The following is a 27258-nucleotide window of genomic DNA, read 5'->3' on the forward strand; positions in this document are numbered from 1 at the left end:
AGAACTCTTTGTGCTGACTCATTTCTCCTATTCTCCATGCTTGTTTTCAGTATGGCACTGGCTGGCGTTTCAAAAAAGAGGGCCTGGTGTAGAGTACTTCCTGCAGCAGGTTGGGCCACCCATGTTGAAATCGTCATCTACACATCTGAGCCAAGGCATGGTAAGTGCAAGAGTTATCTCCCTTTGACACATGGCACAAAATTCTATCTTGACTGAAAGCAGCTTGTATTTTGTTTGTAGGTGCATTAAACAAAGATAATAACACATACCTGGGTTTTGTTTTACAAGGAGAAGTTTTAAGAGCTACCATAGTTACATCAGTTCTAGTTCTATAAATTAAAAGTATTTTTTGCTTTTAGGAAAAAACACTAATTTTTATATTCATTATTTGTTGCTTGTGATATATCTGACAATTAGTATCTGTCACAATTTTTGTATACTGTGATGTTCAGATCTGTATGATCAAACAATGTTTTTCAGACGGCTGATCCGTTGGTAAACAACCTTGACCCAAATGGCTTTGTTATGTATCGACTGTACCGGGATGCCACTTTCGCTATATGAATGGCCATCATGTCAAGGTAAGGGATGTTTCTCTGTTGATGGTGGTGTTTGTTGTTTAACACCACTCTCAGTATTACTGCACCTTTATTTACAGCAATCTGTAAATAATCAAAGCATGGCCAGACAGTCTGGTGATTGACATCACAAACATCGATCGGCACCGTTGAGATACCATGACATCGTCAGTGAGCCAGACCACCTGATCCCATTAGTTTCCTCTCATGACAAACATGGGATGCTGAAGTACAGACCACCTCCGTGGTGTAGTGGTTAAGGCGTCCGCCGGGAGAAGCGGAAGGTGGAGTTCGATCCCTGACCGTGTCGCCACCAAAAGCTGTTAAAATATGGTACTTGTTGGTCCCTGTCTGTCGCTCGGCATTAATGGGTACAACAAAGGACTGGTCGGTTGGAGGCGGTATAATGTGTCTGAGGTGGGGTATTCATGCTTCACTGCTGCATGGTATCTCAGTGGGCTAGCACTATAAAACCAGCTTCAGTCTGGGCTAGTACAAGCAGCCGCACACACACATACACACGCATGCACGTCGTTTTATGAGCGAAATATTCTCAAGTACAACGTTAAACCCAATTTCACCTCACCTCACCTGAAGTCCAAATCTAATCAGGGTCCTCACTGTTCTGCTGATGGTCATGAAAAGTTTGAAAAAACATCGTCCTGACTTATGTCAAATGCCAGTATAGTTAACAACTCAAACTGGTGCTTGCAAACTTTCATTACAGCAAAACCCATGAAGATCTGGGGTCGAATTGATCTTCAGTAACCCATGCTTGTTGTAAGAAGTGACTAACGAGATCGGTTGGTCAGGCTTGCTGACGTGCTTGACACATGTCATTATATCCCAATTGCGTAGACTGATGCTCATGCTGTTGATCACTGGATTGTCTGGTCCAGGCTCGATTATTTACAGACCGCTGCCATATAGCTTGAATATTGGTGAGTGCAGCGTAAAACTAAACTCACTCACTCATTACAGCAAACTGCGGTTCTGATGAGGTCAAAGAGATTTAGTTCATTATAAACATAGTTAATTGTACACACGAGGTGGTCGGGACCAAAAGACCATATGTTATATCTGCAGTTTGTTATAGGTGTCTCCATTATAAATGTAGTTTACTGGGGGGGTTTATGTTACAGGGGTGGTGGGGTAGCCTAGTAGTCAAAGCGTTGGCTCGTCATGCCGAAGACCCGGGTTCGAATCCCCACATGGGTACAATGTGTGAAGCCCATTTCTGGTGTCCCTGCCGTGATGTTGCTGGAATATTGCTAAAAGCGGCGTAAAACCAAACTCAGTCAGTCAGTCAGTTTTATGTTACAAAGTTACCTTATGTAAACTTGTGTGATGAGCAAGATTGAAAAGAGTATGCACATAAACAAAAGTTATTCTATCTGTAAGTAAAAACAAAACTTACAAACACAAAACTGAAAACAAGCATTGTTGCTGAATTCTAACAATGTCCCCACGGGTTCCTAACATTGCTTTATGTTAGCAATGATACATCATCGCTTTGAAACGATTTTAATGGCAAAACATATATGTATCTATTACACCCATTAGCTGTACAGGACTTTGCATGGTGTCGCATGGCAACACACCCTCAGATAACTGGGAGTATGCCTGTAGCATCACATAGCAACAGGTCTGAGACAGTATCATTGGCACCACATCACATGATCTTCATGTTAACAGCGGTGCTTGTTTCCAAAAATAGAATCATGAAGTGTCTGAAGGAATACCCATGTGAAATTTTTACAGCTGTCATCATGTTGAACAAGGCACTCAGAAACAGGTATTCTAGGGTTTGTTTGATATAGCTTGACTGTAGAGATGTGTTATATAGATGGTAAATAAACCATGATAAAATGGCTGGGATATTGAACTGTCAGCTGTCACATTTCTTTTGCTGAGCAGATTTTGTTGTAAGATTTGACACATGGATAAGTCTAGTGGTGAACGGGGGAATTTTTTTATAGATGGGGATTTTTTACATGTATTGTTTGTCAGTTTTCCATGGCACCAACCTTGGAAATGTTGGCAGTGCTCCTTTGTTCCAGTCCAGATTATGAAAACAATCAAGTTTTACAGATTTTGAGGGGCAAGCATGCTCATAATTCTTGTAACTTACCTGTACCATCTACCTAACTCTGGTAGCTGTAAAGGTTAGGGTGTAGTTATATCTGCCTATATAACAATACACACTTTTTATAGATGCCATACAGAAGGTCTTGCATTGAACCTCTTCCACCAGCATGTGTTCTAGCCACTTAAAATGTCACATTTCTTTGCACATATCATTCTCTTCAAAATGAGACAATGGGCAGGGGATATTGATGACTTCTCATTTATCTCGGAATTAACTTCCCTTCAGAGGATATGACTGACGTACCATTGATTTCCTTTATGAACACCACATAGCCCTTGGTGAATCTCCAGTACCTCATATTTCTATCCCCATGGGGATGTCAAGGTATTGTAAGACTCCTGTTATCTCATGCAAGCGTGGGGCGGTGGGGTAGCCTAGTGGTTAAAGCGTTCGCTCGTCACGCCGAAAACCCGGGTTCGATTCCCCACATGGGTACAATGTGTTAAGCCCATTTCTGGTGTCCCCCGCCGTGATATTGCTGGAATATTGCTAAAAGCGGCGTAAAACTAAACTCACTCACTCACTCACTCATGCAAGCGTGTATACCTGTGGGTAGTCAAGGTCTTCAGAATCTTCTGTCTGTCTGTGGGTGTGGTGGGCGAACTGGCTAAAGCGCCAGGCTAGTGATCCAGCGAGCTTGAGGTGACGGGATCGAGCCCACCTGTGACCGGGTGTAAAAACCTTGGAGTCAACTTTGTGTGCAGACTCTTTCAGTGTTGCCACAACCCCTAGTGTATGTACACAACCCTGTGCACTTAAAAGAACCCATGAATCCGTTGGTATATGACCAGCTGGTGGCCACATGAATACGTGCAAACACCTACTGTGACCTAGTTGTTGGTACAGCAACGTGCAGTAAACTTGGACAAAGTCCTGTGATTATGTGTCCCAATCTACCCAGCTGTGAATGGGTACCTCGTAAGGATGGGATCGACACACTAATTCAGTGCTCCTAGTGGCTGCAAGAGTTGTATGATTCCCAGGGAGTTGAGATTGATAATACGACTTGCCATTGAGATTGACATCCAGTGATCGAGGGAAAACCAAAGTGCCTTTGAGCAGCTGAGTTGATATCGGCCCTATACAAAAATGTGTGTGTGTGCGTGTCTCTAGTATATAGCCACAAGGAACAAATGGTTTTCCATGTCTGGTTGTATAGAGACTTGTTTTGTGTTGAGAGACAGTTGTAATCTGATCTTCCCTGCATCTTCAGTTTGCTCTGCACCTGTACCTGATTTGGACATGGTACAATAAGGGACGGTAGAGTAGCCTAGTGGATAAAGATTTCTCTCATCATGCCGAAGACCGGGGTTTGATTCCACACATGGGTACACTGTCTGAAGCCCATTTCTGGTGTCCCCGGCCATGATGTTGCTGGAATATTGCAAAAAGCACCGTAAAACCTCACTCACTCTCACTTACTCATGGTGCAGTGTAAGAAAAAATATGTCTCCCGAGTGGACAAGGCAGTCAGGATTGTGGAGACTCTCTAATTAACATCCGAAGGTGAACCCTATAACAGGTGGGAAAACATCTTTCCTCTGTGTGTGCTGGAGTCAACATAGGTTTTCTACTGAGTTCATATCTCTGGCTTTTTGGTGGATATTATTGTTCAAGTAGTATACACAATAGCTGAACGGACTCATGTCCTTCACAAGCCTTAATATTTTTCCTTATCCTGACTCATGCTCTTTTGCTTGTCTTCTTCTTCTTGCGAACATAGTGGAAACACTTGTATCTCCTTAATTGAAGCTCCCTTCAATGTAAAATCACTAATCAGTACTCACCACGAGTTGCTCCCCTTGATCCCTTTTGGCGGGAAAGGTGTCGCCACCTCCTACCTCGTGCTTCACTCTCTCCTTCTTCGCCCAGTGAGCAGGATGTGAGAGCGCCTGTGTCTCCTTACACAACATATCCTTTGATTTTTCTTAGTTTTTTACCTCCTATAGTGTACTATAGAGGTATAGCTAGTATCCTTCAGCAATTTGTATTGATTATTTATCGTATTTCTACTGTTTATTCAATGTGTATTCGTGATTGTTCAGCTAGTATTATGTTGATGAAAATCTGTACTATTTGTAGATTACGTTTTTCTGCCTCAGATCCGCATGTAATATGCCCTAGTTGTTCTACGCCGTGTGCGTTTGATTCACGTTGCAGTTATTGCATTAATTTATCTAATTCTGCATTTAATAAATACTATCTTTGCGTCTTAAGACGTGCTGCAGATAGGTCACGCAAACAAGGGCTAAATATGGCTGATACTCCAGATACTCCATCTAGTCAGCTGCTGGCGATCGACCCCCTACCGTCTGGTGTTCTGCTAGATAAACTTACTCAAGTCGGACCTAGTACCGTCACAAGACCTACAGTTCCTAGGCATTCGATTTATCACAAATCTCAACCGTATCGTCGTACCAGAAGACCGTTGGATCAAGATCCAACAGACCATTCCACCAGCTCTACGCTCTCCGTTACCACTTCGACAATGGCAGAGCCTCCTAGGTCTCCTCACATCAGCCCAAGACATGACAGTCAGAGGCAGGTTACAGTTACGTCCTTTACAGGTCTTCATCAATGCACATCTCGACGGTTTACAGCCATTCAGTCTACCGAAACATCTCAGACCTCATCTACTATGGTGGACAAAGGAATCGAATGTCTGCGAAGGGATTTGTTTAGCAGAGCAGGAATTCCAAACCCATCTATATGTGGACGCGTCACTTCAAGGTTGGGGAGCTCATCTCGCCAACCAAACGACATCGGGAATATGGAATCAACAAGAAAGCAAACTCCACATAAACAACTTAGAGATGAAAGCTGTAATCAACGCCATTCTACATTGGAGCACATTTCTACAAAATGCGCACCTGATGATTCATACAGACAATTCCACAGTGGCGTTCTACATAAACAAGCAAGGCTCAACGAGATCATTGAACCTTTTGAACCTAAGCTTTCAACTATTCGATCTAACCCACGATCTAAATCTACAGATCAGAGCAGTTCACATTCCCGGAGCAAAGAATGTACTAGCAGACGCGCTATCTCGGCCTCATCTACCATCACCGACAGAGTGGATGCTCAATACGGAAATATTTGCTCAGATAATCAAGCCGTTAGCAGCGCCAGCTAATAGATCTATTAAGCCACAAGATTCAACAATCAGTTACCGACATTCGTGTCACCAATCCCAGACCCACAAGCTTGGGAAGCGGACGGCTCTAAGTATATCTTGGGAAGCCTCAACAGCGTCGCAGCGTTTCCGCCAGAAATAATACCTCAAGTATTACAGAAAATCAAACAAACACAGTCTACAACTCACTTTGGTCGCGCCCTACTGGCCAGCCAGAATATGGTTTCCCAGTCTAATTCAAGAAATCGGTCAACCAGTATTAGAGCTACCCAAGCGCTCAAACCTGTTAATACATCCACACACAAAACAAGTGTTGCGGAAAACCAGAAGTTTACCAACTTCGCGTATGGACTGTATACAAATGTGTTTAAACAAGAGAGGATATTCTGCCAGGGCGCAAAAGCGGTCACGCTTGCCTTACGACACTCAACTCGTAACTTGTACGACGACAAGTGGCACAGTTTCGAAAATTATGCAGCTAATAAAGGATTTACAGCGAGAGATGCTTCACATCCTCAAGTGGCAGACTATTTGTGTTACCTGCGGCAAAACAAACATTTAAGAGGTTCGACGATATCAACATATCTTGCCGCGCTTAGCTCTGTGATTACTATGAGAACGGGTGTCAAGCTGACAAAATCTCCAGAGTTACTGGCCTTACTACGTGCTTTCCGATTGGAGGACCAAAAGCGGAAGTTCCACGCCCCAGCTTGGGATCTGAATATAGTGTTACAACACCTCACAAGTGAGGCTTATGAACCCTTGGAATCGACAAACTTTGAATTTCTCTCACAGAAAACACTATTTCTGCTATCTCTAGCCACGGCAGCAAGAATATCTGAAATTCACGCTCTGGATTACGAAAGGATACAGTTTGATGACAATCAAAACATAGCGCACCTCGGATTAAGATGGGATTTCATCGCTAAAAATCAACTACCAGGTCAACCAGACAGGTTATTCCATGTACCAGCGCTATCCTCCATTCTCGGATCACAAGATACACAAGACTTGTCACTGTGTCCAGTCAGAGCTCTCAAAGTTTACCTACGACGATCCAAAACAAGGCGAAGATTGCCAACGAATCAAACAGAAGTCTCGCGTACTACCATATCTATTTGGATAAGGACTGTCATACTTCGCGCATACAAGGCAGCAGGCTTGGACCCACCAACAGCATCAAATCCGCATGAGATTAGGGCACTGGCTTCCACCCTCGCCCTGCACGGTAACTGTTCATTGAACACTATTATGGAAGGATGCTTTTGGAAATCGAACATGGTGTTTGCGAATCACTACTTGAGAGATATCACCACAGAAGATGTCTCTGGCATTCACCATTTCGGCCCTTTGGTCCTCGCTCAACAGCTGACAGTCCCTCGTAGGCGTTAAAATATTACAATCACAAAGTTAATATGTATTATATACATAATTTAGTTACCTTATAACTCTGAGGAGTTCTAGAGCTATGTATATATATTCAGCTTAGGTCTTTCACCCCTAAGTATATATGGACATTATATTTAGTTGTACAGCGATTCTATCAGAGTCACTTATGTATATATAATTTATGTAATGGTTTTTTCAATATATATCAAGGTAATACACATTTATGGCATTATAAAACCTATGGTTATATACAGGAAATATCCTAAGTCTATGCCTTCATGAAGTTCCCATACCAGTTATTACAGTTATATACAAAATCACTAATTATAAATCCAAAGTATTCTGTTACTCCCTCCTCCGTTCCGTAGGATTCTACAAGCAAAAGAGCATGAGTCAGGATAAGGAAAAATATGTAATTTTTAGAGTAAAATTGATATTTTATACTTATCCTGACTCATGAGATCAGCCCTCCCATCCTCCCCACATAACACTTTGGATTTCCCTGTAAATTCAAGTGTTGGGCTCGCAAAATCAGGAGAGAGTGAAGCACGAGGTAGGAGGTGGCGACACCTTTCCCGCCAAAAGGGATCAAGGGGAGCAACTCGTGGTGAGTACTGATTAGTGATTTTACATTGAAGGGAGCTTCAATTAAGGAGATACAAGTGTTTCCACTATGTTCGCAAGAAGAAGAAGACAAGCAAAAGAGCATGAGTCAGGATAAGTATAAAATATCAATTTTACTCTAAAAATTACATTTTCCAAATTAAGGCCCTGTGAAGTCCCTAATCCCGTTCCGCTATTGTGTATACTACTGGTGGATGTACATGTAAACTGTAACGAAAATCGGTGTAATAGTTTCTGAAATATTGACTTAAGTTACGATCATCCAGAGAAACAAGGTGGCTATCAAAAGGTAGGTCCACTTTTGGGTCAATTCTAGCATCTGCTGCACCTTCCAGACGCGTCTCTTCTTCTATTTTTTCATCTTCGTCATCCAACCTAGACAAGATGTAGATCAGCATCGCGGTTTGCTCTGCACGAGCCTCGATCTTCCCCAAGTGGTTGTAGAAGTCCTGCATGGTTGGAGGGGGCAAGAGGGTCGTAATGCAGCTGTATTCCATATTTTGTACAGTCGATTGGAACCGGTTCCAAATCATTGTTTTGTTTCTCGTGCCAAGATTTTTCCACGCATCTTGCGAATCTCTTCCACTTGGTCTTGCGATAGGTGTCTTTTTGGAGTCATTTTTGGGTTTGTACTCTATATCTACACCATTGTCTATATGGAAAACTATGTACCAACTAGTATCATATTCCAAATTCCAAGTAAAAATCACGGAAAATGATGCAGAAATGAGCAAAAATCAAAGCAGAAATCAAGCAAAATAATAAAAAATCAAGCAGAAATTATAAGAATCTCATTTTACATACAAAACTGATAAAATCATGATGAGAACTATCATACAGTGGGCAATCGATAAGGGACTGTGTCGTGAGGTACGATCATCAACTCTTCTCTGACAAATCCTCTTAGCGGCCTGTCTTTCAAGTAGTACAAGTTTGGTTCGCCGTCGACAAGGTCTACATTGTACGTTTTCATGGACCATATCGGATAGGTGGCACGTTTTCTGCCGTCTCCCTCGTATTCGCCAGGCTCGTACAAGTACCTAATGCTGACCCGGTCTGGTAATGTTTTCTCTGTTTTATCGCGACGTGCCACTGCCGACGATTCGACGGATTTCAATTTGATGGTTTCGACGGGTCTCTTGCACACGAGTCTGGTGACTTCGTTCTTGATGGCATCCACCACTCGTGGCAAGTGTACAACCCATTCCGTATTTCTGTTTCCGGGATGGATTAAATCCCGAGAGTACTGGTGCGAGAACAGGCATTCGGCTAAGGTGCGATTGAATCTCTTGACGATGGCTTGGCTGCGGTGAGTTCCTGCCACGCCTACACCAGTCTGCAGGGAGTCACCGTGACCGTGTAAGACACGATATCGCTCTCTAAAATTTTCCTACTCGACAACATACATCTTATGGGTCTGAAGTGGACGTCCGAGGAATTATCCGAAAACCAATTGAAAACCATTTCGTAAATTTGTATAAAAAACAATGAACCATCATCCCAATGTAACGCTAGCCAATCTCGGGGACATGCGGGGATTCGATCTGCCCAGCGAGGAAAACACCTTATACGTCCTGCACTTACAAGACGTGTACAAACGACGAGAAGTGATAATCAAATCTCAATTGAACTGGATCATCGATATTATCCTTACCACCCCCCATCTTGTCATGGATGATGATGGTAATATCATAGAACTAAAAAATAAGGGAGTTGTACTGAATAGTTTTATTCCAGGTACAAAAAGGGGGATGTACGTATCAACATTACCAGATCAAACGGGTAATATGTTAGTCGCCCGTCCAGAAAACAAACTACTGAATAAAGTTATATATAATGAAAAGAAGTTAGAGAGTCGTGGTCCATGCTGTCCCAATATTGGACCACCTCTTCTTTCATTTCATCATGCCGAAGACTCGGGTTCGAATCCCCACATGGGTACAATGTGTGAAGCCCATTTCTGGTGTCCCCAGCCGTGATGTTGCTGGAATATTGCTAAAAGCAGCGTAAAACCAAACTCAGTCAGTCAGTCAGTCAGTCTTTCATTTCAGCAATATTTGTCAGATTTTTCTTATTGACACTTTCCTTCATAAGTCCCCAAACATTTTCTATTGGATTTTGGTCAGGGCTATAGCTTGGCCAATCTAATAATGTCATATTTTGGGTACGAAACCAGGCCTGTGAATGCTTTGAACGATGTTTTGGGTCGTTGTCCTGCTGGAAAATCCAAAAGTTTCCATAGAACACGTGAGCAGATGGAAGTAAATGACCCTCGAGAATATCTGTGTACCGCTCACTGTTCATATTCCCTTCAAATACACCGAGGGGCGTTGCCCCTAACACAGATTTGCCACCCCACATGTTAAATTTCGGACTGTTCTTTGGGCGCTGATACAAAGGTTTTTCAGTTTGTTTGGTCCAGAATTTCAGTGTATTAGGAAACAGCCATGAGTTCGTATCCCAACCGGCCTCTCAAGATTTCCAGAAACAACAAGTAAGGTAATCTGAGGCTCGCAGTTGGATGCAATCCCACGAGGGAGGAAGCTTTGCACATTGCAATCTATCTATCTATTTCTTTCTCCTCGTTGAGGTTGTGTGACCGAGAGGACATTTTGTTAAAATATTTTATTTCAACACTTTATAACAGAATGCGGCAAATTTTTCGTTGGATAATTATTAACCTTTCCACAGACAGAAACCCCATGCTCACTTAAAACGGAATATCTCCTAAACTATTCAACCGATTTTCATTATAGTTTACATGTACGTCCACCAGTAGTATACACAATAGTGGAACGGGATTAGGAACTTCACAGGGCCTTAATTTGGAAAATACTGGCTTGTGAAGGCCTGAGCCCGTTCCGCTATTGTGTATACTACTGTTCAGCTTTCAATTCTTTTGAAATCCTTGGTAAGATGTAAGGTGTGCTTATACACATGTAAGTATCATAGGGCACAGTGCTTGTTTGAGCCCAAGGATGGCTTTCCCAATCCCTACCCCAACTTGTAAGCCATTCAGCAAATTCACAGTAAAGGAGAAACCTCATGCCACCTATAGGGTATGTATGGAGAAACGCTGCTCTGAAGAAACTCATAAAACAGGGATGGAAATAGCTTAGGTAATTTCTGCACCTTCTGGAGCTGCACCAGCAGATATTCCTCTAAGATCGGATATGCTGATAACTCCTACTCCACCTGTGCCAGTGCCTAACATCTCGAAGAATTTCCTCGAACAACTGTTTCCCTGAAATAGGATACAAGACAGATGTCATCCCTAGTTGTCTGTCTCCCAGACCCTGAATTAAACACGAATCCAACAGAAATCAAGAATAATTGGGTCTTGATTACATCAGCCCTTCCCTGAAATTAAGTATTGTTCATGGCTCCATTTGGATTGTTTTTCATTTTGTTGATCCCCAAGGGGATTCATGGATCCGAGCATATTGATTGACAGCTGGTATCAACCAATCAGAAAAAAGCTTCCATTCTGTGCCGATCTGCTATCAAACGCCCGCCATATTTTACCCACAAACAAACGCCGTTGTCCTTAGTTACCGTGTGGTGAAAAGCACAGAAAATGGTATTACGATGCGCGTGGGGGACATGCAATGCTGACGAACGTTACCCTGAAAGACTGGAAGGAGGTTTTTTCGTCCGATTTCCAACTGTCAAAGCGGAATGAAGAAAAATGCAAGCTGGATTAAAGCTTGCGGTAGGTCTCATGAGCAGCTAAATTTATCCAGAATAAATCAACACAAAGCTGTATGTTCTAAGGTAAAATTATTGCACTTAAATAATATTTATAAAAAGGCTTACTTAGTTTTATACAGAATGTTCACTGTTATAACACGAGATCGAGACAATAATATATCTGGAGAATTCATTTGTAACCATTTCTGGCAAAGGAAATTCGATCTCTGATTCGGCGTAATTTTTAGGCCTGATGCGTAATTAGATGTAGATAGCTGGACAATGGACATGTATTTCGGGTTGGTCTTATCTGATAGTATTTTGTTTTATTCCAGCATTTTGTAGGAGGAAAAGGACCGAGCAGAGGATATCCTGACCCAGTGCCTGCAGGCGGAGCCTTCCCCAAGCCAGTCAGGAAACCACCCCTGAAACGCGTAAGCCAGTACACTCCTGCATATCGGATAAAAGCAGAGGTCATCTCTTGTCGGAGAGAATATTGACATGTGTGTATTTAGAAACTTACACACAAATCAAACTAGATGCATTCTTCAAATTCAGTAATGGAAAATACATATATAGATCTACCGTGAGGCCTAAATCATAATTGTGGGATAATTATTAATATTTCTGGAAATGTATGTATGCAAATTTATTCTAAATAACTTCAGTCAAATTTTAGGTTTCATTGCTATTTCTATGTCTTTCATATCTTTTTTCAGAGTGCCCAGAGTTTTCATTATCCCCTTATTCACTGTAGATGTATGTTTTCATTATGTAGTGTAGTCTGTTCTCAGAGAATATTGACTTGTATCACGTTTCACAAATTACACACATCAGAGTAGATTCATTCATGTTTTTAATGATGGAAAGATACATGTAAATAATATTCATAATGACAATAAATAATAAACATCATCATAGTCATGTCAAACATTATACATTAAGCTTTTTCAGACTAAACACCAGCAAGCCATCCACCCAGTCGACTGCTTCAGTTCAGGTATTGTTACCCAATGACCAAGCAGAAAACAAGTCCACTGACTTCCTGATCAACACATCTACACAGACTGATGAAACATGTATGTATATATGGAGATTCTGTGTTCATTTATTCCTCGGTGGTTGCATTCTTTAGGTAGGATGCATGATCTCTGTAAAACATGGCTAGTTTCATTAACATTGACTGCATGAAAGCAATATCTGGAGTTATTCTCTCCACATGCATGTCCAGTTGAGTGAACACAATAAATTCACAAAACCTGCACCCAGTAACCATCAACTGACCTTGTACTTGCAATGCGTAGTGATGGTGAGATCTTTTCAAAGAAGTTACACCATTTTCCTTTTTAAGGAAAAAGTCTAAAAGCTTCACAAGCATTGTCAATGGTCATGTTAGCGTGCTGAGTAGGGACATTTGATCTCAACAATCCCACTTTCACCATTGTCACAAATCTTGCCATCAGGTGTTGCTCCCAAAAATGAAAACTCATTGTTTACAACAAACCCACATTCATGAAAATGTCTGTCTGGATATTTCTGATGGTACCTTGCCTTAGCATCTTTTTTCATGTTTCTTCCCATATTCTAGTGATTGTGCTTTTATATTTCTTCTAGTGAAAATAGAGTTCAAGAAGCCATGATTTGGTCTTTTTTCTGGACAAAACCTTTCCAAAACTTGATGCAGTTAGGCGTTTCCCTCGTTCATCAAACCAGAGTTCATTTGACTGACTCTGTGTTTTCATTTCAAGAGATTTGGGATCCTTACAGATTGTATCTTCATCATTTAGATGAGCAAATTCCTGGGTAAGCTTCACTGGTGGTGGCAAGATAACACTGGTGTTCCCACATATGTGTGTAGTTGGTGTTGCATTCTTGATGTGTTTGATCTGAAATTATAAATAAATCATTCAAATATCTTGTCGTTTCAGGGATATCAGCAATGGGCGTGTACTAGCTCTGGCAGCAGAGAAACATGATTTGGAGCAACAATTACAAGACAAGTCAAGAGAAATAAGAGAGTTGAACATCAAAGTGGCATCACATGAGAAGACAATTCAGGAATTACAGAGAGCTTCAACAATCATCATTATTTTCCATAGATGTTGTGATCACCAGGGGTAAAAAAAATCAAAACTTATTCAAACACTATACAGGTGTTACATATGTGAGATTTCTCACACTACTAACATTTCTGCTACCCCAAGGAGAGGACATTGATTATTCATCAGGGAGAAAAAGACATCAAGAGACTTAAACCTCAGGATGCATTATTGCTTACTCTCTGTCGGTTAAGGCATGGGTTTGGACTTAAAGACATTGCAGTTAAGCTTTGGACTAAGTCCTCAGTCAGCAGGTATCATTTTCAACACATGGCTTGATCTGTTATATTTCAAGCTAGGGCAGATTCCAATATGGCCACATAGGGATGATATAATACAACATATGCCTGTAAAATACCGTAGAGACTATCCAACAACATTAATTATCATTGATGGGACAGAAGTCAAAACACAGACCCCATGTGCTGTAAGTTTGCAAAGTCAAGTCTACAGTGATTACAAGTCCTCTTCTACTCTTAAGGGTTTGATTGGATGTGATCCAAATGGAAGCTTAATGTTTGTTTCAGAACTATTTACTGGTTCAATATCTGATAAAGCAATCACTGAACAGTCTGGGTTTTATGATGTCATTAAGTCAATGAAAGAAATTGGACACATTAATGAAGGTGATGGCATCATGGTTGACAAAGGTTTTCTATCAAGAATGAAGTTGAAAAACTAGGTTTGAAACTGAATATACCTCCAAAAGGAAAGACAGGAAAACAATTCAACATGGGAGAAAATTCATGTACAGAAAAAGTGGCAAAGCACAGAGTTCACATTGAGAGACTTATTAACAAGGTGAAACAATATAAATTATTGTCAAATTGTGTTCCAACATCTCTATTCTCAAGGATAAACAAGATTTGGTCTGTTTGTTGCCACCTGACATTATTTCAGGATGTTTTTGTTAAGTAATGGTGCATATCTAAGTTGTTCAATGAGGCCAAGCTACTACTGTATACAGCAACTTCGTAATAAAACAAACTTTCAAACACTTCTGAAATGTTTTAAGTTAGTTGCACCTCTTTGACATAGATATGTAAATATATACCTGATAAGATAGTGCAGATCCAATTGGCACATCTCCCATAGGAGTTTGCACCGAAGGCAAATCATGTTGTGCTGTTCTATGCAGGAGTGGTGTGCCCTGTAGAGTTTGAAGACTTGCCATATCAACCCTTGGTAGCCTGAAATACACAGATATACATACAGATCATATACGAAAAATCATCTTACAGTTGTGTTTGTAACATGAATTCACATCATTAAAAATGCAGATTTTCTATCATGAATAGAGAATTCCTTCATTCTGTTACATAAGGGCAGTTATCATTCTTAACTTGTAATCAAGTAAAAAATGTACATATGTTTCATGGATATCTTGAATTATCAATTTGAGCGAAATGTCTGATGAAATAAGAATAAAACTATACTTGTAATTCATGTTGGTGTGGCATTGTATTGGCTTCCGCTTGCGTTGCTCAGTTGGTCTAGCAACCACAACCTGGCTGATAGGCACTGGCAAGATTTTGTCTCCCCTTGGCTTGTTCCATTGTTGTGGCATGGATGTGGAACTCAAATCAGATGGAATTTCTTTGAAGTTGTGGAGCTTGAATCCCTGCAATGTCTTGATCAGACCTATTATATGGGAACACTTCCCACTTAATCTGAAAGAGAAATAGCAAAGATCAAATTTATTTAGCAGATTATGAGTAGATTTTATGGTTTACTTGATACTCAGTAGACTGGTTCAAATAAATAAGGCCTTGACCATACAAATGTTCTAACCTAATATTTAAGATTTTCTTCAAGCATGGATTTATTGGGAAAATGCTGGACCAAAAAATTGTGGTATATTTGCATTAATTCACTTTGAGAATTTTATTATTAGAAATGACTAAAACTTCATAAACAACATTTGATTTAGGGCCTCTCACAATTATATAATTAAAAACCAAGCGGTATTTTGACATTGACAAGTGTGGCCTCTACGTTCTAGACCCTTTCAAGATTGGCTGTACTATGCATCACAATAAATTAAAATCGTGCGCACACATTTTAAGTAACAGGTATAAAATCATCTGCGAAAATAGCAACTTACCAAGCTTTACAAGAGCAATAAGCATATTTGATTCGATTCGACATCAAGGTCAAGTGACAGTCGATGAGAGCGAGTTGTTTTTCTGAGTGATGGCCAACACTTGGCGGATAATGCGGTCGGGAACTGAAGTGTCACCTCATGAATGTAGCCTTGCTGGTAATAATTAAGTCCCCTTTGCATGCTCTTAGTCGATATTTGATCAGCAATCGGTAAAAAGGACACAGAAAAGTTTTCAGGAATGCATGCGAGACAATTGCTTTGCTCGGCGGTGGCCATTTTGTTAGAAAGCTTGGGGTGCCTCGCGACAGTATCCAAGGGGGCGGGGCTTAGCGAAGATGCGCGGATCCATGAATTGATGCACAATCATTGATAATTATCCCCCGCCGCACGTTTAGTGTAGGTTCCGTCCGTCCGTACGAATTGGAATATCTTAAGATCCATTGACTAGATTCTTTTCATATTTGGTACCTAGGTTCATCATAGTATAAGAAAGGTCCCAGTCAGGTTTGGTGACCTTGACCTTCATTTCAAGGTCACAAGGGGAGTTTAACGTTTTACTCTTGTCAGTGAGATATCTCAAGAACCGTTTACTAGATTTTCTTCATATTTAACACCAAGCGTTATCTGGGAAGGCACAGGGCCCAGTTGATTTTGGTGACCTTCACATAATTTTCAAGATCATGATGACACTTTGAAGATTTCAGCATGTTAACCTGCATGTTATGCTTGTCAGCGAGAGACCTCAAACACCATTCACTGGATTTTCTTCATATTTGACGCTAAGCTTCATTCAGGGAAGGCGCAGGGCCCAGTCAGTTTTGGTCCTCTTCGCATTTTCAAGGTCACTGCGACACTTTGAAGATTTCAGCATGTTAGCCTGAATTCACTGGATTTTCTTCATAGACTTTCAAGACTTCCCTTGAATGTTTTTCAATAGGCAATTGCTTTAGTACCACTTTTGCATATTTCATACACTATGACATTCATGTCAAGGTCAAAGTCAGTCTTGAAAATATTTGTGTACATGAACAACTAAAGAGCAAGATATCAAGAGAGGTTGACTGGTCATGTTTTTGTTGATATTTAACTTCATCTTAAACTTTCATTACTTTTTAAGTTTGATTTGATAATTTGTGGCGGGGGATTATGTCACCTTAGTGACAATGCTTGTGTTAAATTTGATATTAGGCCATCCCACATTGCTTCAAGGTGTGACATACAGAGGGTTATAGATATACTAGTGTTGGGAATTGGTTAAAATCTCATAATTGATGATTGCTTCATTACAACCAATAAATCATCGAAAATAAATGGTTAGTAATGCACACCAAAAATAAGGTAAAAAACATGTAGTTCTTTGGGGTTTTTTGGCAAGATTTCACATCTTTAAAGGATGACAAGTATATTACGAACATAAATTTCTTGGAGTCTTTAAGATCAATTCAATCATGACTCGGAACGAGTTTGTAGTGCTTAATAAATGTAACAGACAAAACCAGCCTTGTGAAATATTTGTTAATGAAAACAAGTGTTCCAGAATTGTTTGTGTTCGATTAGGAGAAACATGATCGATTGCTTGGTCATTTAGTCACTGCGACCAATCTTCTATTATTTCAATTAATCAGACTACCACTGATAGATACTTTGTTACAATCTTTCCAAAAGAGGACCAGTACTCATATATTTTCTAAATAGCAACAGATTTTATACAGAAATTTCGTTGGTGGATGAATTGCATTCCTGAGTAAGTTTGACACCTATGAATCACCTGTTTATGGATGCATCCAGTATGGCTTGGGGAGCCTATTTCAATTTGTTTGTTGTTTACTGCTACACTCAGCTATATCACATGTATGGCATCAGTTTATAAATAATTGAATATGGGCCAGAAAATCCAGTGATCAACATCATGAGCATTGGTCCATGCAACTGTGGTGCGATGACATGTGTCAACCAAATCAGTGAGCCTGACCATTCGATCCTGTTAGTCAAGTGTTCCTTTAATATTTTTTTTTTATCACTTTATTTCTTTTTAATATTTTCGAGCTTTCATCACCAGCCTTGAATAGCACTGTGGGGATGAAAACTGGAAAATAGTAAAGGAACGCTTGAATTTTCCTGTGATCCTTTATTTGTTTCTCTCAGTATATATGTCAGTGCTCAGTGAATGTCATCTTTTTTTATTGTAATGAATTTGATTACTGTTTGCAGAAATATGCACGTTTGAAATGTGACACTAAGTTGAGAAAATTATAAGATTGCAATCAGTTGCACCAGGAGATGATGAAATGTCATAGATTTCAGATCATTATCATCAAAGATCACGAAACTAATGTTTGCTTATTGTTTATTGGTTTCCATGGATATGGAGCAAAGTGTGTCGTTTACTTTCAATATCTGTTGTTTTGCCAAGTAGGTTGTGGTGACATTGTCAGCGAGATTCTCACTATTTTTTGTTTCAAATCAGAAAAGTGCAGACTAATCATTATTATCGGTGTCTCTTGGTTCAATAATTGATTAGGAAAACAGTCTGCCCTTTGCATGACTGCTGTTTCAAGGGTGGGTCCTTTGAACAGAATAATTAATGATGATTGTACAGATGAAAAAGTATGATGAAAATTATTACGGTAACAGTGTGTGGGAGTGTGATTATTTATGTATAGGAAAATGTCATGAATTGTTGATTTTTCATCAGAGAATCATGATTGTGTATTAACTGGTTAAATAGAGTCTCTCCTTTAATGAAAATAGAATGAGATGATGTCTTCATTTTTAAAACAATTGTGTGAAATTTCAGTCCCTTTGATGTAGTTCATGTAGTTTTGTCACAGGATTATTCAATAATTTGGGAAAGCATATTTAGAGCACCTGGACCATGTTGTACAAAGCAATCATGTCACTTCAGCTATCATAAGTGTTTGTTAAGTAATGCAGTTGCTGTAGTCATAGTGCTAAGATCATTCTATACATTTTGTTTTCTCATGAACTGTATGCTCAAGTGTCATCTTCCATAGTGCAGGGGGCGATGGGGTAGCCTAGTGGTTAAAGTGTTCACTCTTCACGCCTGTGGTGTCTGCCGCTGTGACATTGCTGTTAAAGCAGCAATAAGACTCGCTCACTCACTCACTCACTCACTCACTCACCCACCCACTTACCCACCCACTCACTCACTCACTCACAGGCCTCATTATCGTTTGTTACTTGACTGGTGTTCATTTTGTTGACCTCTAGTTTACATTTCAGTGATTCAGTTTGTTGACAGTAGCACAAAGTCACATTCCTTCATCCTGCATTCATTCACAACCTGTTTTTTTCCCACAGGACTTGTCCTGTCTGAACCGCGACCTGTCCAGGGTGATCGTGATAGACTGGAACAACCGATCCTACCAACTCAACCCGTCCAACGCCTTCCCCATCAAGAAGTGGACTGGCAATGATGAGAACCGAGACCTCATCGATCTCGCACATTTCCTTCGAGGTATGTACAGCATGCGTATGTACAGCACGAGTAGATTTACCCCCATACCTCATCGATCTTGCACACTTCCTCCGAGGTATGTACAGCACACGTAGGGTTACTCGCAGACCTCATTGATCTCGCACACTTCTTCCAAGGTATGTACAGCATGCGTTGGGTTACTCGCAGATAAGTGCTCCGGATTGGTGGTCATTGACTCCTGTACACAGGTGACCATCCATGTTTCACAAGTGTACCCCCTATTTCCCCGTATTTGTGACATGTTTCCAAGTATATTTATACAGGTTATTGGCCCCCTTACCTCGAAGTATGAGGGGAGTGATGACGTAGCCTGGTCAGGGTTCCAAATCTAAGCTAGTCCGCTAGCCCGCTAGCCCGAGACTAGTAAATCTCCGGAGGACTACCAAAACATCTAACAGTACTAGTCCGCCAGACACCGTAGGCCGGTAAACCAGCCAGGCAGTAGTCGCATCAAAATGATATTTAAGTTTAGGAACCTAACAAACATATGATTCATTACTTAAATCTATCTCTTTTCACAATGTCTGAAAACACTTATTACATTTCAAATGACCATATATTATCTACAGAATTAGAATTAAAAGCTATTTTTCGCAATGTTATTAAAAAAAAATAATTCTCAGACACATGCTTCGGCAACGGGTTGTCATCAAAGTTGTCAAAGAGCAAAGTAACGATGTTTCAAGATAATAATCAAACAAATTGAATAAACTGAAGAATATATTCAATAACAGTACTCATAAAAGTTGTCAAACGTACATTATAACATACTATTTCCATCGTTATTGTGCGATCGTGTAATGTAATTCAAGAGAGATCTCGGCTTTTGTCGCCTCAAACTCCGTACATTATAACATACTATTTCCATCGTTATTGTGCGATCGTGTAATGTAATTCAAGAGAGATCTCGGCTTTTGTCGCCTCGAACTTCGTGCTCGGACACGAATGTTTAATGCTAAAATATATGCATGAAGCATTTTTGTCACATTTCATAACTTAGCATGATACGTCCACTAAGGTCCATAATATACGTATAGGTAGTGATCTTGTGTGTAACACGTTCAGAATAGCATGAATTTACCCAAAACTTTCGTCTGAATCTAAAAGTTTTCGTTAACGAGGACAGTATCCATTGCTGTAATATGATTGGCTGCCTTAGGTCACGTGTGTGATTTTGACCAATCACGATCCTCGTAGTACTCGTGACAGAAAAGCATCATTAGAAACCAATCTTTGTCCAATAAAATCACTTCTTACAACTGTGAAAATACTCTTGGCAAGGGTACAGTGATATTGTTGATGTTCAGAGCTTTTGAACGATACCCGCCATCAAACGAATCGCCTCACATGTTTTTCATACGAAGCTTCGAAAACGGAGGTATTTCCCACTGTTGTATCATGTTACCGAGCGGAAAGCCACTGGTATCGGGAAATAGACGACCATACGTATTATTTGAGAAATCTCTTTATAATAGATTTCCGATTACGTAAACATGAAAATATAAAAGAAAAACTTATTATAATAAAGGGGATAATTATGACATGTTACAAATGGAAAAAATCGCAACATTTTTTGCTCCCTTCGTGGTATATCTGGACATTATAAATGTGTAAGCTTGCATCTTCATTAAATATTAACTTATTTATGTTGTAGTTGTATTATGAGAACAATATGATCATATCCATCTGTCATGACTGAATTAAACTATGCCAAAACATATTGTGTGTTTGTTTGTTATGATACTGCCAATACTGCTTGACTAAGTCAAATTAATTTTTTGGTTTATTAAAGATTGAAATTTGAGGACTACCAAAATTGTGTGAGGACTAGTAGTTTCGTTAGAGTCACTAGTCCTCCTGGCTAGTAGACTTTTCAAAGAGATTTCTAACCCTGACTAGTGGTTAAAGTGTCCGCTCATCACACTGAAGACCCGTAGTTGGCACACAGTGTCTGGTGTCCTCAGCTGTGATATTGCTGGAATATTGCTAAATGTGGCGTAAAACCATACTCACTCACTCACTAAGTATGAGGCACAGTATGTGTATGTTCATTTGTGTCCATATATGATTTGCTTCATTGTGGGGTGGCGTTCTCATGTATTGGCCTTCACTGACCCATGTTTTTCGTAAGAGGTGACTAATGGGATTGGGTGGTCCTCCTTAGCTGACCTTAGCTGACCTCTGTGACCAAAAATATCTGTGATGTCATATCACCAATGTGAATTGACCAAAGAAATCAGAGTTTCTGTGACATCGATTCTGTGACTGATCTGTGTGATTGTGACTTTACTGATCAACCTAACTGCAACATGGGATCAGGGTAAATGTCCTGATGATCTCCAAATGGGGAGGGGAGATGGGGTAAGCTAGTGGTTAAAGCGTTTGCTTGTGACAATGAAGACATGGGTTTGATTCCCATTACCTCCTGTAGGGGCGGTGGTTAGCCTTCACGTTTAAAGCATCCGTTCATTTGTTGAAGACCCGGGTTCGGTTCTCCACATGAGCACAATGTGTGAAGCCCATTTCTGGTATCCCCAGCTGTGATATTGCTGGAATATTGCTAAAAGCAGTATAAAAATAAACTCACTCACTCACTCCAAACAGGGATTCTTGGGAAGAATTGTCCCCAGTATTAGGAAGGCGTTTCCTATTCTCGCGGTACTTACGGATATCGGCTGAAAAATAACATAAACAATTCTTATCGTATGAATGCTTGTTGGTTTTAAATGAAGGGCCTTCTCCTCTAACATCTACATCTATCAGCTGCTAGATCCATCAGGTGAATTACCACTCATGAGCCCGGTGATAAACAATGCCATCCGCCATTGATGAAACGAGGCTTCTCCCATTCTCGCAGTATTACCAGGAATTAATGTTATTGAGTGTATGTAAGAGCAATCCTGCCGGAAAGGGCGGGAAAAAGTAATGATATGTCAAAGTTGGTATAAACTCCCCAATATTCGTGACACTGCAAGATTTTGATCACTCACAGACTTGGTCAACTTCCTAGTTACCAGTCGGTGATGTAAACAACCAGTAAGTGTCACGCATCCATGATTTCAGCAGAAAACGTGTTTACCGCGAGAATATAGGAAACATGCGAGAATAGGAGACGGACCTATACATGTTGGTATTGAGAGCCGACTATGCCAGATTGGGTGTCTCAGTGGCTTGCCATTGCTCAGTCAAAGTCAGTGGTCGTAGTCATAACCGTAACATGATTAATGGTCAGAACTGAGGGCCACCTGATGAAAATGTACAACAGTAAACCTCAAAGCTCTTCCTGTATGGTCTTTCATATGTAAGTATTCTGTAGCATCCTAGATATGGTTAGATATTTGTTGTATTTAGATTTCATTTTAGAATTGGTCACAAGGAAACCTTCTTTTTTTCTTGAAAGGCATTTACAAGGACAAACATGAATACATGACATGTTTTTATGGATAACAATTTCTTTGTATTCTTTGTACAGCGTTTCAGAGCTAATTCTTGCACCTTCGTCAGGTTTATCATAATCATGTAATAATGGGACCCTGTGCTCAGCCTTGCTAGCTTGGGTGATGCATGTGATGGTATTCCAATAGTAGATCAATGATTATGACTGGACTGTCACTGGATTGTCTGGTCCAGTCTCATGTTTGCTGACTTCTTCAAATGGCTGGCATACTGAGTGAGGCAGTAAACACCAAACACAAAGAATTTGCAACTCAATTTCTTATATATATCTTAGTTATTGTAAAGGTTGAACATAGACATTGAAAATACTCTATTGAAGCACACCTATAATCTTCATATTGGTGCGGTTTAATGTGAAAATTTGAAGTAGTTATATCACTATCAGAAGTTAGTGATTTGTTTTTTATAGTTGAAAATGCATGCCTCTGTTTTTGTCAAAGCCTTTCCCCGTATCCAAGGGAGTCATCTTACATGCCTTTCCTAAACCTTTAGTCAGAAACATTAAACAGATTTTGTCTGCCACAATCGGCTGCCATCTCAGACATGCATTTCCTTTTACTAGGTAATTCTGCATCTTAAGAAATATTTTCTTTAAACCAGATATTATCATTATATTCTTTCTAAGAACTTGTTTAATGCTGTCTTCTTTGAAAGATGAAATTGGTAACTTGAAGCTTTGAAGATTTATCAGACAAGTCAGCTTTTATGTTAATTTTTTTCTGTTCCTACTGCAGCCGTCCGTTGCTTTTGTTGTCCTATGCATGTTAGGAAGGATGTTTCCATGCACTCATCAAACAGTTTGCACAGAATTAATTGTGATGGGATGAAATCAGAAAAATACGTATTTGTCTAAGTGTAGGACTTATTTGCAGTTTTTCTTGCCTGAAATCCAGAGCTGACAGTGTAGATTCCAAATCAATTGAAAGTTATTGACAGTTTTGTTTACTTTCTGCATTTTCTGATGATTTCTGAATACAGCCTAGCAGGAGAAGGCCAGGGGCGGAAGTGAAATAATGGAAGACCGCCAAGGGCTGTTTAATATTGATTGTAGTTTGCAGCATGGCATGATGTGCCAGGTTTGTTGATAGCAACACATTAATGGCAAGGCAACTGTTGGATATACTGGGGAAGTGACACAGACATTTTACATGTCACATTCTTCTCGGTGTCCATTACTGATAATTCCCCAGTGGTTTTTTTCTTCTTTTTCCGAGGAAATTGAGACATTAGCTACGATTTGTGCAGTGATCTGTGATAATTGTTATTTCTTCAATATAAATTGAGAGAGGGTTATGTAGTTGTCGTGGTTACATGATGCGAACATGTGACTGTCAACCTGCGTCTAACAACATACCAGTTGCCGTGGTAACGGAAGGCTGACACGTGACCATCACCAATCAACATACTGGTTGTCATGGTTCTTGTGTGATGGAACTCATCCAAGATGCTGCTATTTGTTGTGCATAGTTGCTTCTGTTTAGCATGCCAAAATATTATTTGGTCCTTAATTCATCAAAATACTATGCCAATCTACGAAAATAAATGACATGGAATAAAAGCCTGGGGTAGCCTAGTGGTTAAAACGTTCCCTCATCACGCCAAAGTCCCGGGTTCGATTCCCTAGATGTGTACAAAGGGTTAAGTCCATTTCTGGTGTCCCAGACCATGATATTGCTGGAATATTGCTAAAAGCGACGTAAAACTGAACTCACTCACTCACTAATAGACACCAGTAATGAGAGTCTAAACCTTACAGTTACACCATCTGTTACGTACATGCTTTGTTTTTGCACAGGCATGAAATCTTTATATAGTGAAGCATCAGTTCAATCAAAATACTTATTTTATTTTGTCCAAAGTGACTGTAGAATAGAAACTAAGAAATACAATTATTGACCAAGTTTCAAAATGGCACAGATGTAATGTACTCTGGAAGACAAGTTTGTCTAGTTTTTGGTGTCCAAATGAAGATTGGTGCAAAAAAACTGGTATTAATTGTACTTTGGGAAAGGTAGCTATAGACATGATTTAGTAGGCCATTGTACCCAGTGTTTATCAGTGCCCCAGTTCTCAGCTGTGATTGGCTGGTTAACATTGACGTCTGTCGCTGGTTTGCCTACACCAAGATACCAGTCCTGCTGCTGTCTAAACTCCATCGCCTCTCTGTGTACCTTGTCACTATCATCATCCATTCAGTTGGCGATGTTGCTAGGCTGCTGCCAGACAATCCAAGTGCACTGCTGTCACGCTTATCTTCCGTGTACCACAGTGCTTCTGTCTGATCACCACCAATGACAGCTTCAGGATGTGTAACAATGGGGAAAAAGAGCACTTTGAACTGGTGTATAACGCCTGATACACACCCAGATAGTACACAAACTGGGCTCTGTTAGGTTCATTATTTTTGTTTATTGCTTTATGAGCTACAGAAGAAACAGCTTGAAGAGACGATGAAAGAGAGTCTTTTTATCATTAGTTATCCCTAACCATGGTTTTCACTTTCGTCATCATAATAAAATCTGACTTGTTTCCCTATTCGCATTGTACATGCTCCATCACCTGTGATGGTTTTGTCAACCACAGGTTTGCCAGTTGGTACTGAAATGGTTCAGTTTTGGTCCCGTTACATGGAATACTTCTTCAGGCAGAGAGTGTGTGAGTGAGTTTAGTTTTACGCGGCACTCAGCAATATTCCAGCTATATGGCGGAGGTCTGTAAATAATGAAGTCTGGACCAGACAATCCAGTGATCAACAGCATGAGCATCGATCTACACAATTGGGATGCAATGACATGTGTCAACCAAGTCAGCGATTCGACAACCCAATCTCATTACCCAACTCTTACCACACGCATGGGTTACTGAAGATCAATTCTAACACGGATCTTCAGGGGTCTCTTTAGGCAGTGAATGTTCACTTCTACTTAGGTTTTAGTCACAGTTACTGCATCGGTGGTGTAGTGGATAGTCCATGGTTCAATCCCCTGGTTCTGTTATTAATATATTAACAGATGCTACATGTAGCCTTCCGTGGTTGGTATTCAGCATTAAGGGGATAAAACGAGTGGTCGGACCAGAATCAGTAAGTGATGTATCTGGAGTTGGGTATGATGCTGAAATTAGTGCATGTTGTGTCAGTGGTTTAATCTTGACCAGTATGGTGCGGTGGGGTAGCCTAGTGGTTAAAGCGTTCACTCATTACGCCGAAGACCTAGGTTCGATTCCCCACATTGGTACAATGTGTGAAGCCCATTTCTGATGTCCCCCCCCATGATATTGCTGGAATATTGCTAAAAGTGGCGTAAAACTAAAACTCACTCACTCACTTCACCAGTACAAGAAGGCACACACATTTCTGTGAAAATGATCCTGAAGGCAACATTAAACCCCATTTCACCTCACTTTTAATCTGGGGATTTTGTTCTGTATTTTATTTATCAGCTCATCTTGTAAAAATCACTATCAATTAATGGCATGATGTGCCATTCCACAAAACAGACCTGTGAAGATCCGGGACTTCAGCAACCCATGCTTGTCGTAAGAGGTGACTAATGGGATCGGGTGATCAGGCTCACTGACTCACTGTCTCCCAATTGCATAGATCGATACTAGTGATGTTGATCACTGGATTGTCTTGTCCAGACTCGATTATATACAGTATGGCATTAAGCAAACAAACCACAAACAAACATTCCACAAAACGACCTACTGCTAAGGTGATTCCTATACCTTAACATTATAACTTGTTCACTGGTCACGAGGGGGACATGGGTTGATGTGCCCTCGATGTTTGTTTATGTTACCTGAGCCCGAAGGGCTTAGGAACATAAACAAACATCGAGGTACATCAACTCATGGGCCCCGAGGGATTCAATGAACTAACGTATTATCTTACCGAACACCTTAATGTTAATTTTGAATTGTTTGAAGCATGGGTACAAATCTTTTTGTAGCCATCTCTAGATTCTGCTGACAAGAAAAAAACAGATTTAGAGTTATCTCCCTTCCATCGATTTGCATTCGCAAAACATCGGTAATTTCCGTACATCATACGTGATTAAATGTAATTCGAGATAAAGAATTACTACCATGAAGTACCAAATGAGATGCCATTGACAGCGGGATACATTGAAATGTTACTCGCTTGTAAGCGGGGTACATTGAAAATAATGGAAGAGCGCTCAGCCAATCAGAAAGCGACATTTATGTGCAAAGTAAGATAATGGCTTATGATAGTCATAGCACAGAGGCTGCCTTGTTGGACTGGACCCATGTGTTCATCCACATGGTACTTTGTGTTGTAAGTTAACTTTCCTCCTTGGCAATGTAAGCCCATATTTATGTTGTTTTATTGATAACATTTTTTAATATTCTTCACAGTTTAGATTATACTCTGTAGCATGGTAATATTTGTGGTCATGTTTCATATATTCACATATTACATATCAGTTGTAACATGGCAGACATATTGCTGAGTGCCGAGACAGCTGTAAATCACTTCTTATCCTTAACACCTTTTACTTCAGGTAGAAGA

General features: G+C 40.2%; 1 protein-coding gene and 1 long non-coding RNA gene across 2 annotated transcripts in view; one reads left to right on the forward strand and one right to left on the reverse strand.

The window, feature by feature from the left end:
* LOC124255320 (mitochondrial import inner membrane translocase subunit TIM50-like) overlaps positions 1-27258 on the forward strand; it is a 45170-nt gene that overhangs the window by 5279 nt on the left and 12633 nt on the right. Inside the window, exon 8 of the mRNA XM_046689210.1 lies at positions 19091-19247. Within this exon, the coding sequence (XP_046545166.1) occupies positions 19091-19247 (157 nt within the window). The remainder of the gene's footprint in view (positions 1-19090; positions 19248-27258) is intronic.
* On the reverse strand, positions 1269-26593 carry LOC124255321. The gene is made up of 3 exons (XR_006892669.1): positions 26528-26593; positions 12499-12511; positions 1269-1279 (listed from the first exon to the last, which is right to left on the reverse strand). It is a non-coding gene; the product is annotated as an uncharacterized LOC124255321 (long non-coding RNA).

The sequence above is a fragment of the Haliotis rubra genome, unplaced genomic scaffold (assembly GCF_003918875.1).
Source record: "Haliotis rubra isolate DU_JTF1 unplaced genomic scaffold, ASM391887v1 Scf6, whole genome shotgun sequence".
NCBI classification, from domain to species: Eukaryota; Metazoa; Mollusca; class Gastropoda; order Lepetellida; family Haliotidae; genus Haliotis; species Haliotis rubra.